Consider the following 15,020-nt stretch of genomic DNA (forward strand, 5'->3'; position numbering starts at 1 on the left):
AAATAATGGTGTGAGACAGAATTCTAAAAGACAAAACAAAACTAAAAGTCCTTGCCAACATCTTGAGCACGGAAGGGGGAACACGTAGAAAGGAGCACGTAGAAGAAGCTCTATTTTGGTTATGCTTAATCTTGATTTATGTCTGGAACCCTGAGTGGGGTGATGTAATGCACCTGCTAAGTTCTTTGATCTGTTTTGTACAAAAACTGAAGCTTTGCAGAAGTAAAGTTGCAGCAGATTTTCACTACACAGTGTGTCTGTCTGTCATTTCCCTTGCATCGTATCCTGGCTATCCTATCCTTCACCCTGGTCCCCCGTGGGTGGTGGTCTCCGAGAGGGACGGTCCGCGGCACAACAGATGTTGTGACCTCTCTGCAGACCCCCCTCATGTAATATACCTTATGAATCAATAATAGTATCTGGTGGGAAAACACGAAGAGAAATATGAAATACTGTCCAAGCAGAGTAGGTCTACTGTTGGTGCTAACTGGAATCTAAATACCTCAGCTGTAGCGCAAACCATGGACTTGTTTTTCTCTCATGAGAATGGGAATTTGAGTGCAAAAAAAATAATCATTTTTTTTTAGCTCAAAAAATGTTTCAGATAAAGCACAAAATTTGTACAAGGAGGATGCGCTATAATTCGGGGCAGAGTGGAAAATCCGAGCAGTTAAGAGAACCATGAACAATTAAGTTTGACTTGTGCTGAACAGTGCTGAAATTAATATCCATGTGAGGAGAGCATTTAGAGCCCAGGGAATCACAGATGTCACACACACACACACACAAACTATCAGCACAAGCAAGCAGTTTCTCCAATGAAATGGGCTGTCTACACAGGACTGGGTACTACCTGTATGTAATCATCCACTGCCTACTATCAGAGGCAGAAACGAGATGATGACGGTTCAGGCCTCAGATGATTCCTAAAGGAGATTAAATTAACTACCATGTGAGAGCCCTTTAAAACAGTTCTAGCCAGGCATGTGGTAGTGAGTGCCTTAAGTACTAGCTATCTGGAAGGCTAAAGGAGAAGGGCTGCTTCAGTTTAAGAGCCGGGGCAAAAGAGCCAGACCCTATTGCAAGGAAAAAGTCACACACAAGGAGTTCTAGATGTAGCAAAGATCAAGAAGGGCCAAGAGAGATTAAGGAGGACACTGAGGCAAGATTAGCACATGCTCTTCATTAAAAACATGCAATTTGGAGTTGTTCACTGATGCACGATACCGTAATGCCATCAAGCATTGAGTAGAGAGGGAGCCTAGACCTCAACAACTCAACCAACCCAGGCAGGTTGATCAAATGAACACAGGCTCGCAGGAGCAGTGTCTGCCTTGGCGTCTTTCACTCCTCTAACCCCTGGAGCTTACAAGCAGACCTGGTGAACACTGCTACTCACATGCTTAAAGAACACAGGAAGTATCAAATGCAAGGATCTGGGCTTAGCGTCAACAGTAGGCACAAGGACACTTTAGAACAGTTACTACCAGGACAATAAAATAGCACTCCACAAATGCTGGGAGTCACTTCCTAGGGCAGTTTCATTACAGTTAGTCAAAGGCTTAGCTATAATTATAACTACCAATATACTGAGAGTGCCCAATAAGAAGCACATCTCCCTACAAACATTTGTGAGGACATTCCATGAAAATTCATGATGGTCATTCCCACCTACAATTAAAATTTCCATAAATTAACATTTGTTAATATAGGAAAACAAGAATTAATTTTGATACTATTAAAAGCTGCTTTAGGCCTCCTGGGGCCATGAGGCCACATGCGGCCAGTAGATGTCCAAGTATCACCACAACAAACATATGTGATAGAGGGGTAGAAAAGAGCAAAACGGAGTGGGTCCGCAGGATGCCGTATGAAGCTTACATGGATGTCAACTCAGCCACCGAATCTGCTGCCTGGTTGTGGCACCACCCTCACCCCAGCTCTGGGCAATGATGGAAGCCTGAGATGAGGAAAGGTTCACCTTCTGGCTTGGACCTCCTAGAAGAACCACCGTGAACCAGAGCTCATATTGGTGTTGGTTGCCCATGCTGCTGCCCACACCGCAATGAACACTGACACTGGTGATGTCCTCAGGCTTCGCTGCCTTGGGGAGCCATGCCGATGTGAGTACCATGTTGAGGTGTGTGGTCCATGCAGTCACCGAGGGCCATGAGTGGCTCAAAGGTCCTGATGGAGCCAAGGGCCATGTTGATGTCTGTGGCCAGCACTACCACTGAACCCCTGGCAGAGGCCTGTGGTTGGGGCTGCTGCCTGAATCCATATTAATGTCCCTGGGCTCCCTGGTGGACCACAGCGCTGCAGTGCAGGCGACTGTTCCGGCTACCACAGGACTCTCATCAGCTGATGGATTCTGCCCTCTGTGCAGGAGGCTGGCCACTAGGAATTTGACCATGCTCCAGGGACTACAAGGACCACACAAAATGGACTTTTTTTTGGTGGGGGTCATGGGGGGAGGGGGACAGACATGGGAAGACTGGGAGGTGAGTGGGATCAGGATGCAAGGTGTGAAATTTCCAAATAATCAATATGAAATAATATTTAAAAAGATGCTTTAATTAGGTTCTAATTTTTTTCAATAGATCAAATCTCTAACCTTAAACTTTGGGTTTCTCAGAATAAAAAAAAAAGGAATAAATGCATGAATTCTTTGGGCTAAAATAACAGGAAAATCCAGACATAAGGAAGCCTTCCACTATGACCTGTCAAGAGCTAAAGGCATATTTCCTGGAACTTTGGCAAGTTAACTGTTTTCTACAGAGAATTACCAACATTCTGAAAGCTGACTCTGTATCACATACCCCATGCAGACTAAAACAAACCCCGAGTCCCAGAAGAGGAGGCAGTGTGGGCTGTACTTTACCTTGAACCATGAGCATGGGCTCCTTGCCTCCACCATGGGCTAACATCTCTCTGCGGTAGCGTTCCCCGGCGGCCCTGGGGAAAAGATTCTGTTAACACACTGGCTCACACAGTCTGTGTGGCTCTATCTATTTGTCTTGAGCTCTGGGGGGACACTTTATACTTTAAAATAAGGTATTTAGTGTTTTATGTTTTATGCAAATTATAGTTCTTTTAACACAAGCAACTACACAGTTTAATGAGATTAGGTAAGCTTTCTGGCATGGTACTGGTGACCGAACCCAGGGCCTTGTACATGCTAGGAGAGTGTTCTACCACTAACTACACACCTGGTATTACTTTCATCCTACTCACTCTGCAAGCTTTTTGTGCATAACAGGTAATTCTGTCCTAATGTGTGTGTGTGTGTGTGTGTTCATGAAGCACATGTGCATGAAGGTGGCATGTGCAAGTGTATGAGTATGTGGAGGTCAGAGGTCAACCGCAGGCGATTGAATCCTCAATGATTCTCTCCTTTTGAGACCGTCTCTCACTGATTCAGCTAGAATGGCTGGCTAGCGAGCTCTGGGATATTCCTATCTGTACCTTCCCGGCACTGGGATTGCAGGCCTATGCCACTACACCTGGGTGCTAGGGACTTGGACTTCTAAGCAGCATTACATCATGAATAAAACATGACCATGATCAGCACCCTAACATGAGCACTAAGGCAAAGCAGGAAACTCACACAGAGGCAGGGCAAGGTGTAAAGAGGCTTCGCCAACCTCTGACCTTGGTGTGAAGAGGAGGTAGTGTCCCTCCTTCTGGCCATGGGCAATAGCACCCTTCCCTCAAATCAAAGCCTTCCTCTTTGGCCTCTCCCTGGCATGCCTCTGCTCTGGAGTCCTGTGTGCCAAGGAGACCCAGTGTCTGGCTCTCAGTTCGGATTCTTTGGGTGCAGAACCTGTAAGGCTAACTCTGGACGCTGAAGAGAATCATGAGTTCCAGGGCAGCCTGTACCACCTGCCTCAAACAAAACAAAACACCAAACCAAACACAAGAGAAAGAAAAAAGGACTCTTTGACAGAGTTTAGGAATTTCCTAGTCCAGCGAGAATTTTTACAAGCTAACTTTTACATGATCATAAAAGTACAGCAGCTACGTGTCTAGGCAAGAATTCACATATAACCAACAGAGAAATATTTGGAGATACGTTTTTATTAGCATGTGGTTTTCTATTAAAGTATAGATCCTTCAAACAAGATGAAATTTTGTCTATTTTATAGAAATCTTCAGTAAAGAGCTACCAGCCTTGATTTACTGTAGTCAAGCTGTCTGAAGACCCTTTGGAATAATAAAGTCTGTAAAGCAGACCAAGTGTCTGCATTATGCACGGGGCTGGGGACAAAGTGAAATGTGGGTACCAAGCTGTAAAAAATAGAAAAAAAACCTTATGACGTCAGATCCAAGTTGAGAAGATTCTGGACTGAATGTGATTACTAACTTCTGAGATTATCTGAATCTGTGAAAGTGGGGGAAAGCTGAGGGGTGCGCAGGGATGTTCAGAGATAAGCAGGAGGGTGGGAGAGCCCAGAATCCTCTTGGTTCTCTGCTAGCTGTCACCTATCTCATGAACCCCAGTGTGCTCTGATGGAAAGCCAGCTCTGCAGCTGCTGGAAGCCACATGGAGTTGAGGCTGTGTGAACAGGCAAGGTGCTGAGCTGATAGTCATATACTGGAACTACCGAGGAGTGTCAGAGATATCTCACTTAGGTTGTGAGAAGACAAAGTGCTCTAAGCGACTATGACATCAGGCTGTAATTACTGGTTCGCTTCCAAAGGAAGCTCCTTCGAAGGAATCCTGAGGCCAGAGCCACAGGTCCTCTGGGCTCCTACTGCTACAAGGTCCTGTGAGGACACCAGGAGGAACTCAAGCAGAGACACAACATAAGATGTCCTGTTCTTCTTGGCCTGTACAAGGCCCACACCTTCTAGCCCTTGGCCAGAAGACGGGCCACTAGCCCTCACCCAAACACTCTATGGCCAGGTCTGACTATTGGGAAGGGGTGGATTTGATGCTCCTCCTACTTTCAAACTCTAATTTCAAGGGGCATATTTATTGCTCCTCTGCTGATCCTGTGCTCCTGAGAGCAGCCTAGAAAGTCAGGTCTTGGAAATTTTGTCAAAATCGTCAATGCTGATCTAAACCACTGGTCATCCATCCAATTGGAGGACACATGGGAAGGTTTCCCGGGACCCCTCAGAGGTCACACAGCAGGGAGTGATGAGAGGCAGTGTACCGAGGCACTTGTGCTGCTCAAGGGGCAGTGAGTGGCTGCCAGGAAAGGACCCAAGCCAAGGTGAACAGGAAAGCAGGCCCCTCTTCAGGACTGCCCATTTTCCGTATGGACAATTTCGCCAGGAACAGAAGGCATTCAAAGCAGGAAGAAGGTCCATTTCCAGAAACAAACTGGGTGTTAATGGCATAGGCTGGTGCTGCTCTAGGTGAGGAAGAGAGACAAGTCTTTTATCTTGAGGATAGGAGAGAGGAATAGGGTGTCCCTAGTCACACAGGCTTTGGCAAGAAAGCCTGGGGAAGCAGCAGGCAGCAGGGGGGCTGCATGGAAGGCAGCCCAAGCCTGCTCTGGGCAGATGCCGGGGGCCTCACACAGAGTCCCCTCTACAACCAAGGAGACCAGGCAAGTCCCACAGAAAGCTTCAGAGCTGCACAGTGAGGGAAAGTTCATGGTCATATCAGGAGATAAAAGGGCCCACTGGAGAAAGAGGTTGAATAAGAGATGGGTCACAGTGTCCCACCCACTGCCAGGACACTGGGTGCAGTGTGTGTGTGTGTGTGTGTGTGTGTGTGTGTGTGTGTTGCGCCTTATGGATTATGAAGAGAATGTTTCATAAATTGCCCCACCTACCCTACCGTTGTTACCTGTTGAAAGGATCCTGTAGGAAGCACTCCTTCCAGACCATGGACGCTACAGCCCTGGACATCAGGTATGAGTAATATTTGGCGCCATATCCCACGAGGTGGCTGAACCTCAGCTGCCAAGCCTGCCAAAAAGAAAGCCAGCACAGGAGCTGAGAACAGCACCTGAGAGGACACAGTGCAGCATACACACAGAGCTTAGGCGTCCCAACTCAAACCTACCCCAGAGCCACGTCACTCACAATGTCAGTGTTGTCGTATCTGTAGACTATTATGGGCTCACTCAGGCCCCCCCAAATGTGTGTGAATAGATTGAGATTATAAGCCTCAGAATGTGGCTGGATTTGAAATGTGTTAAGATTTATTTAACTTTACGTGTGAGAGTTTTGCCTGCAAGTATGTGCACCACATTTATGCCTGGTACCCACGGAAGTTAGAAGAAGGCATTAGAGCCCCTGGAACTGGAGTTGCCGGTGGTTGTGAGTCACCACACAAGTGCCAGGAAGCAAACCCAGGTTCTCTGCAAGAGCATGTTCTCTTAACCTCTGAACTATTTTCTCCAGCCCAAAATGTGGACAAAGACCCTAGAGACATGTATCCAGATAAAGATCTCTATACACAGAGAAGGTTCCATTTGCAGTACAAGGCATGGCCTCAGAAAAAGATAAGCTGACAGCCTGGCCTTCAGCCTCCAGGGGTTGGCCACTGCTAAGACACTTCCGTGTTTAGAGGACCCAGTCTGGGGCCTAAGTGATGAAGGCACCTGAGAACAACTTCACCTCAGGTGAACACACCTTTAGCATACAAAATATGTTTTACTGTTTAATTAAATTCTCTTGGCCAATTTCTTTTCATTGAGTTTAATTACTTAGTACATTTTATTTCATATGATAACCTAGTAAGAATACAATGTCATGAGTTGACTTATTCTTGGATTCTGACACTGTAACCACTGTTTGCTATGTGACCTCATTTCTGAGGGGGTTTTCCTAATGCCGAATGTGCCCACATTTCTATTATGTCACTTTATTTCATAGCATTTTATGTCAAAGCTAAAAGGCACAGAGGATAGAATTACGGGATCTTTGCTGCAGAGAGAGAATCTTTCAGAAAAGACACGGGGTACGTCCCAGGCAGCATGACGGGTGCTGCAGGCAGTCAGAAAGCAGAAGACGACTCTGGGTGTGCCTCCTGGAGCCCAGCTTATCTGCTGACCTTGAAGAGGAGGAAGCAGCCAGCTGGCTATTCTGCCCACAGTTTGTCACTGTGGGATGATTACAGATGGGCGAGGGGACAACTCAGTGGGAGCAGCAGGAGGGTCAGTGGAGGAACAGAGGCCAGACCAGTTGTGGGCATCTGAAAGAGAAATTTGGGGGCATCCACTCGAGGGCAGAGAGCAGCTATTTTACGAAAGGCTTCTGCGAGGGTGTGCAGGGGCAGGCATCTAAGCTCCCTGGACGGCATTTCTGACCAATAGAAGCAGATGTGAGCATTGTCACAGAAAGGAAAAGGGGGCTACAGTTTTCTGACACTTATTTATTTGTTTGTTTGTTTATTTTGAGACAAGGTTTCTCTGTGTAGCCCTGGCTATCCTGGAACTCACTCTGCCGATCAGGATGGCCTCCCAGAGATCTGCCTGCCTCTGTCTCCTGACTGCTGGGATAAAAGGCGTGCACCACACCACCCGGCTTCCTGACAAAATTTTACACTTTCTTCAAGCATATATCTTATGTGACCTAAATTATTTTTTAAATGAAGCCCTAGGGCAGACAGTGTGCAGGTCATGCCCCAAAAGAGAAGGCTTTCTCTAGTGTGTCCCTGGCAGTGTCTTGTGGAACCATCCTTGAGGGCAACATCCAGCAATGAGGCACACAGTCAGTTGGCACAAGGGCTCTGATGCCTCCTGACCACCATGCAGACTACACAAGTGCACTTGCTCCCATCCTGCATCGTTGTCACAGTGACCAGGCCTGCTGTACCCAGCACAAGGCATGTCCTCCCCTAGGCTCAGGTACAATCCTCACAACAGCATGTAACAAGAACAAACACTCTGAAGTGAGGCTACCCGAGTCTGTGGGAGCCCCTCAGCTTCCTGCCACATAAGCCCCTTGCAGCAGGGAGGCAAATTAGAGAGGCCTGACTATGGGCCTTGTTCAGACAAAGTAGGGTGTGTGTGTGTGTGTGTGTGTGTGTGTGTGTGTGTGTGTGTGGTATGTGTGGTATGTATGTGGATGTGTGTGGTGTGTGTATTTGTGTGGGTCTAAAGTCCAGAAGTCAACATAGGTGTCTTCCGCAGTTGTCTGCCACCTGCATTTTTGAGACAGGGTCTCTCCTGGCCGGGGGCTTGCCAAGTAGACTACTGGATCCCCTGCTGCTACTTCCCCATCACGGGAATAAGAGACATGTGCTGCCAAGCGAGCTTTCAGTGTGGGTGTGAGTCCTCACACTCATGCAGCAAGTACTTTACCGACTACGCCATCTTCCCTGCCCCCACAGTGTTCTTTAAAACAACGAGCCCAGGACCATTAGTGGTCAAATTTCAGCCCAGCTAACTTTGACTAGCTATAATCTGCCAAAAGGACGGGCCCCCGGAATTCATTGAGAATGCACACAGAGTTCTGTATCATCTGTTGTACTTGGAAGGGGAGCCTTCATGCTCTTGTGGCATGCTGGAATCTTAATCTACACTGGGAGTTTCTCAGAGAGCACAAGGCTGTGATGAGCCTTCTGGCAGAACATGCTTGCCCCTTCAGTGTTGACACTTCACCAGGATAGAGATCTAACATCTCACAGGGCCCAAGGGGCTTTGTCTTTTGTTCTGGCAGAACTAGCTTCACAGTCATAGCAGGGCAAGTGTATAGTGTAGATACCTGCTGAGTACTGTTTAGTTCTAGCTCCAGAGCAGACTTACTTCACAGCAACGTGGCTGAGCTAAGAAATGTCCAAGTTCCTTAGTTCCAATTCAGGTGAGCCCCATATAAACTTCACAATAAAAACAAGACCTTTCAGAACAGGAGAGAGATGTCAGGAGTGTGGGGAGAGCCACCTGCACTGTGGAGTCAGCCTTATAGCTCTCTCGCTCTAATTACATCCTTGAGTTTGGTTCTAAACCCTTCTTTTACCTCCAGATTATGCCTACCTGACACCTTTCATCAGAGGTTTGTAAACTCGTGGATGAGACTGGCAATTCCGCTGCTGTTTGAATACAATTACTAGATTCCTGCTAATTCAACCTAATATTAAGTTCTTGTTTCCATTTCACTCTCATTAAAAAAAAAAAAAGAAAGAAAGACATTATTCTTTCTGGAATAAGGCTGCAGTTCTTTGGAGTGAGGTGTCATTTCCCCTTTAAATCTCCTTCTTGAGAGGTATGTATCAAAGAGCTTAGTTCTCGCCTTCCCTCACTGTTTCCGAAACACACAGCACACACAGTACCGAAGGGCCAGTGACACAGACTTGTGACAGTTCACACTGGCCCAGGACGACCCAGGATCCCACCTGCTGGTGAACAGAGCAGCGAAAGCACGGACACTGCGACCTGCAGTAGAACTCGCAGAGTGGAGGCGAGGGGACCCTTATTTACCCTTCTCTGACTCCACTGCCTTCCAGGAACAAACAGGGTATCGTGATTATTTACTTCTGTCCCTTTGGAACATGGATGAGGAAACTTTGTGCAGTCAGCACTTGTTAGCCATGGGATAAATGTTTAAGAATGAAACTCATCTTTTCTCTTAATTTACTATCAGATATAGCAGACACCATTTCACTTCCTGGTATATGTGGATGTGTAACCTAAAACACACCAGAAGACAACCTATCAGCGGAGCATACAGGCTGCATGAGAGCACAGCGCTCTGCTTCCGGTGTGTACCACGCCACCTGGAGCACTTGCTGTGTCGGGTCTGGACTCACACAGTCCTGCAGGAACACAACAGGAATCCTATGGTGACTGGCTATATAGACACTATGGGCTTCCTGAACTACAGAGATGGTCAATGTTATGTTACAGATGAGCAACCCTGGAACTATTACGTTCCTATTACAGACAAGAGGATGCTATGGTGCAAAAAACAAATTTGGATCCCGTATAATTTTTTATATGTTAGGTTTTTTGTTGTGTGCCTCTGTTTTATTGAGACTGGCTCTTGTAATAGCTGAGGGTGGAACTCCAGACAAGAAAGATCTCATCTCAAAAAAATAGAATTAGGGCTGGTGAGATGGCTCCAGTGAGTTAAAGCGCCTGATGTCGAGCCTGACAGCCTGATTTCCAATCTATGCGACCATCATGTGGAAGTAACTGACTTCTGCAAGTTATCCTCTGACCTCTCTGTGTGCTGTGGCATGAGTGCCGACACACACATGCGCGCATGCGCGCGCACACACACACACACACACACACACACACACACACACTTTTCAAAATAACAAAAAGATTTTCTGACATTTTCCCCCAAACCCGACACAATAATGCCCAAAGAGAAAATGAAAATTTTCACATCGTAATAAGCAGGGACAAAATAAAACAGTCACGTCATGGGGCACAATCACAGATGGTGCCATCTGCCCGTCAACCCTTGGTGAACAGACTTTGCTCCTGGTTTCAGTTGACAGAATATGACAATGGTGCTGGATGTCATAGAGGTGACTCTGTTACATGGGACATCCTTCTTGAATCTTCCCTTGCAGATATGACAGCATCACACTGCCTCATAGGGCTGCTCTGTGTAGCGAGCTCTCTTGTCAGACTATCTTTGGACAGCCAGCCCCAAATATCGACATGGAGACTTCTTATCAATTATAAAAGTATGGCCATTAGCTCAGATTTGTCCCAGTAGCTCTTATAACTTAAATTGACCCGCTTTCATTAATCTATGTTCTGCCATGCTGCTTGGTTACCTCTGCTCTGTACCATATGTTTGACCTCTTCAGTGTCTCCCTGGTATCTCGCTGGCACAATCCACACGCAGAGATTCCTCTTCCTCCCCAAAAATCCTGTCTATCCTCTCACGCCTGCCTATCAACCATTCAGCTCCTCTGTACACCAATCAGGGTGACACATCTTCACAGTGTAAACAAATACTCCACAACAGTTTCATACATGGTGTTGTCCCACAAACATTATGGTGTTGTCACCTGCAAGCCTGCTGCACACAGGCAGCACGCACACACTTCTTTGTGTCTTGTGACCAGTAGTTTCTGCAGTAAGTATCCACACAGCAAACAGTAATGTCATAAAGAATCAGACATAAATACCTGCTTTTCATACACAATTTACACGTGTCAGTCCGATTCCTATGTCTAAATTTCCACAATCACTAAAGTTACAAGGATATCAGGATATAAGTAATGTAACTTACCGCATACCCCACACCCCACTTCTGAATTTCTACAAATTTCTATGACAAATTAGAATGAAGAAAATGCATAAAACAAAAAATAACCAGCCTATAGTCCACAATTCCAGAGAAGACAAGAAACAAGGAGAACCCTAATGGAGACATATATGGATCCCCGGGAAGGGGAAGTAGACAAGATCTCCTTAGTAAATTGGCAGAGGAGAGGGAGGGGATGGGTGGTAGGGAAGTGGGGTGGGAAGCAGGGGAGCAGGGAGGAAAATGAGAAATCGGGAAGATCAAGTTGGGTAAAGGACAGAAAGGGAAAGCAAGGAAAGAGATATCTTGAAAGGAGTCATTGTGGGGTTAGCAAGAAACCAGGCTCTAAGGAAACTCCCAGGAAACCACAAGGATGACCCCAGCTAATAATCTAAGCAATAGTGGAGCGGGTGCCTGAACTACCCTTCCCCTGTAATCAGATTGATGACTATCTTAATTGTCATCACAGAACCTTCATCCAGTAACTGATGGAAGCAGATGCAGAGAGTCACAGCTAAACACTGGGACAGACTCCTCAAGTGCAGTCATAGAGAGGGAGGAGCGATACTAAAGAGCAAAGGGGCCAAGACCATGATGGGCATACCAACAGAAACAGCTGACTCGAGCTAGTGGGAGCTCACTGACTGCAGACTGACAGCTGGGGAACCAGCATAAGACCAAACTTGGTCCTCTGAATGTGGGTGACAGTTGTGTGACTTGGGCAGTTTGTGGAGTCACTAGCAGAGGAACCAGTCTTTATCCCTAGTACATGATCTGGCTCTTTGGAGCCCATTCTCTATGGAGGGAGACCTTTCTCAGCCTAGATACAGGAGGAGGGGCCTTGCTCCTGCCTCAAGTGATGTGTCAGGCTTTGTTGTGACTCCCCATGGGAGGCCTCACCCTCTCTGAGGAGTGGATGGGGGGGGGAGGGGTGAGCAGAAGATGGGAGGACAGGAGGGAGAGGGAACTGGGATTGGTATGTAAAATAGGTTGTTTTAAAAATAGAAATAAAAAAATAAGAATGCCATTATCAACTGTATTGACCTCATGGCCAGACTGGGGTACACTTGTGGTCCTGAAGGATGCAGGACAGTCACACGGCCTCATTTGAATTCTGAGGCCCAAAGTCTCTAATCATGTCTCCACTGTCCATACTTAACCTCTCACCCTCACCTCGTAGCTTTAACTGTGGCTTACAGTTCCCCGGCTGGGAAGCCGCAGCTTTCTAGACTTGCTCTCTACTTATCCTGCCGAGAGAGCCTCCCACTCATGCTCCATGACACACTGCAGACCAGGACGGAGCTAGCCGCCTGCAACCCGGAGCAGGATCTCCGAGACCCATGTGTCCTGGTGATGAAACTGAGTTCAGTGGACGATAAAAACACCCTCGGCCCTGGAACTGCATGGCCATGGCCTCCACCTGTCATGCCGAGAAGGCATTCCAGAAGTTTATTAACTGCGCATTCTCAAGTATCGCCCAGGGCGGCAACAGTCTGTCATCTGCAGATCCTGTTACTACCTGCATCCCGCATGGCAGGACTGCCAGAAATGAAACACGCGACTGATCCACCGAAATCACCAGGGCCGCCTGCTTTCTATCACCGTGTCATCAATCCTCCCTGACTGTCTCCTCTGAAGAATGTCCAAAATTCCTTAAGTAATGGCTTGTACAATCCCTTTCCCACAAGAGCAGAAACTGTTATAGCTGTGGCAGACATAAGCAGCGCCTGAGGAACGCCGAGCAGCTCGTTAGTGGGGTTGTTAAGGGGTGAAATGAAGGGCCAATACCGTTAGTTAATCAATACACACAGACAGCAATGTCCTAACAGCAGCAGCAGGGCTAAACACTGTGTGCTCTGCTCCATACAGGAGCCATCTAAGAAAACTGGGCAGTTTCCTCTACGCTTAGATTCAGAAGCCCCAGATGTAATCTCCCAAAGGTCAGCAAGTGAGATGGGCAGAACGGGAACTGAGAGCTTTAGGTTTCCTTCAAAACTCATCCCATGTGACACTAAGCTCAGCACCCCTCAGAAGTCAGGTCTCTCTGATGTCCGCAGCAATTCGGTGCCATTCATGGGAGCAAATTAAGGGAATCGAGTGTCACCCTTGAGAGTTTTCTCTGCTCCAAGTATTATGTCAACAATGACTTTTTATTCCCCCCACTTTTGATGCTTTATTGTCTGACTTTGTCAATGAGGAAAAATACATTGTTGTGGAGATTATGAACACAGCACAAGATCGTAAGTGGCACAGCTAGCTTTTGGGCCCTGGCTACTTCATCGAGTTATTCAATGTAGCACTCAACTCCGTACTTCTGGCCAAGGGCATAGTCAAAGTAGCATATTACAGCATCAGAAACACAGAAGACCACCTGGTTTCAAATCTGATTCATACCTGCTTGGTGACCATTTTTTCTATAGAAAATAGATTTTTTTATACAATGTTCTGATTATGGTTTTCTCTTCTCCAACTGCTCCCAGATCCTCCCCACTTCCAAACCCACCCAAATTCACTCCCTTTTTTTCTCAATAAAATACAAACAGGTATCTAAAATAATAAGACAAATAGAAGAACAGAAAAAAAGAAAAAGCACAGTAAGAAATACAGCTACTGAAACACTTACACACAGAAAACCCATAAAACAAAATCAGAAACCATAATATGTAGGCAAAAGATCCATGGGGTTAAAGCCATGCACAGACAAAGCACTGTGAGAGAGGAAAAAGACCTTCAAAACTGAGTTCATATTGTGTTGGCATCTACTGCTGGGCATGGAGCTTACCTTAAATGTGAACTCATTAGAGAAAACTAAAACTAATTTTCATTTGTGAGCAGTTATCAACTGAGAAAGTTTCTGGGTTAGAGATGGGGGCTTGTGTCCACTTTCCCTCTCAGCACTGGGCCCTCGAAGGCCCGGTGCATGCTATCAAAATCTGTTCATATAAGCGAGTGTTCGTTCTGTTGAGTCTAGAGGCCTTATTTCTGCAATGTCATCCATCTCAAGTTGTTAGATAAGGCTCTTTCCACCTCCTCTTCACCATGGTTCCATGAACCCTGGGGGGAAGCATTTGATGGAGACATCCCATTTAGGACTGGGTGTTCCAAGGTTTCTCACTGTCTGTACGTTTCTCTGTACCAGTCCACCAGCATCGACTTTTAACTGAGATGAAAGTCATATCCCCGTAATTCACTTCAGAGTGTGCAGCTCCGTGACTCTTAGTGTAGTCTCACTCACACAGCCTCTCTCCCCAACTGCAAAGCATATCATCATTCACTGAGACCCTACATCCACTAGGGGCCAGTCCTCTCCATTCTTTCTCCCCTGGTCTCTGAAAACAACTGAACCCTTTCCTGACTCAAAAGAATTAACTAAGTCTAGACAGACCTTTTCCCAAGAGATCACAACATGAGCCTTTGTGACTGCCTTCTCCTATTGAACACAGTGTTTTCAGTGATTTCCCATGATGTAATATGCATCAATCCTTCATTATTTTCATGACAAATACTCCATTGTGTAGATACATGCGGCACTCATATTTACCCATGCACATACTTATGGATATCTGGACTGCTTTCTACCTTTGAATTCAGGGATAATGTTGCTATGAAGACATGTAAAATTTGGGGTGTCCATATTATTTTTGATTCTTTTGAGAAAAAAAATACACAAAAACACTCAACCTAGGAATGGAATTGCTGGGTCATCCGGCATGTTTACTTTCTGAAATACTTTTCTGAAATACTGCCAGAATGTTTGCCAAAACTGCTACACATTCTGCACTCCCACTGGCAGGGAGGAGAGCATGAATTTCTCCTTAATCCACACCAACACGCCCCCACTTCCATTCTGT

The 15,020-nt window shown here is 46.4% G+C and overlaps 1 protein-coding gene across 3 annotated transcripts in view; it reads right to left on the reverse strand.

The window, feature by feature from the left end:
- Positions 1-15,020, reverse strand: part of Mipep (mitochondrial intermediate peptidase) — a 128,420-nt gene that overhangs the window by 31,911 nt on the left and 81,489 nt on the right. For all 3 annotated transcript variants that reach the window (XM_050152218.1, XM_050152217.1, XM_050152216.1), the window contains 2 exons: positions 5,801-5,922; positions 2,882-2,955 (listed from right to left, as the gene is read on the reverse strand). In XM_050152218.1, the coding sequence (XP_050008175.1) occupies positions 2,882-2,955; positions 5,801-5,922 (196 nt within the window). The remainder of the gene's footprint in view (positions 1-2,881; positions 2,956-5,800; positions 5,923-15,020) is intronic.

This window comes from Alexandromys fortis, unplaced genomic scaffold (assembly GCF_014885135.2).
Source record: "Alexandromys fortis isolate MF-2015 unplaced genomic scaffold, M_Fortis_MF-2015_v1.1 scaffold_75, whole genome shotgun sequence".
Classification (NCBI taxonomy): Eukaryota; Metazoa; Chordata; class Mammalia; order Rodentia; family Cricetidae; genus Alexandromys; species Alexandromys fortis.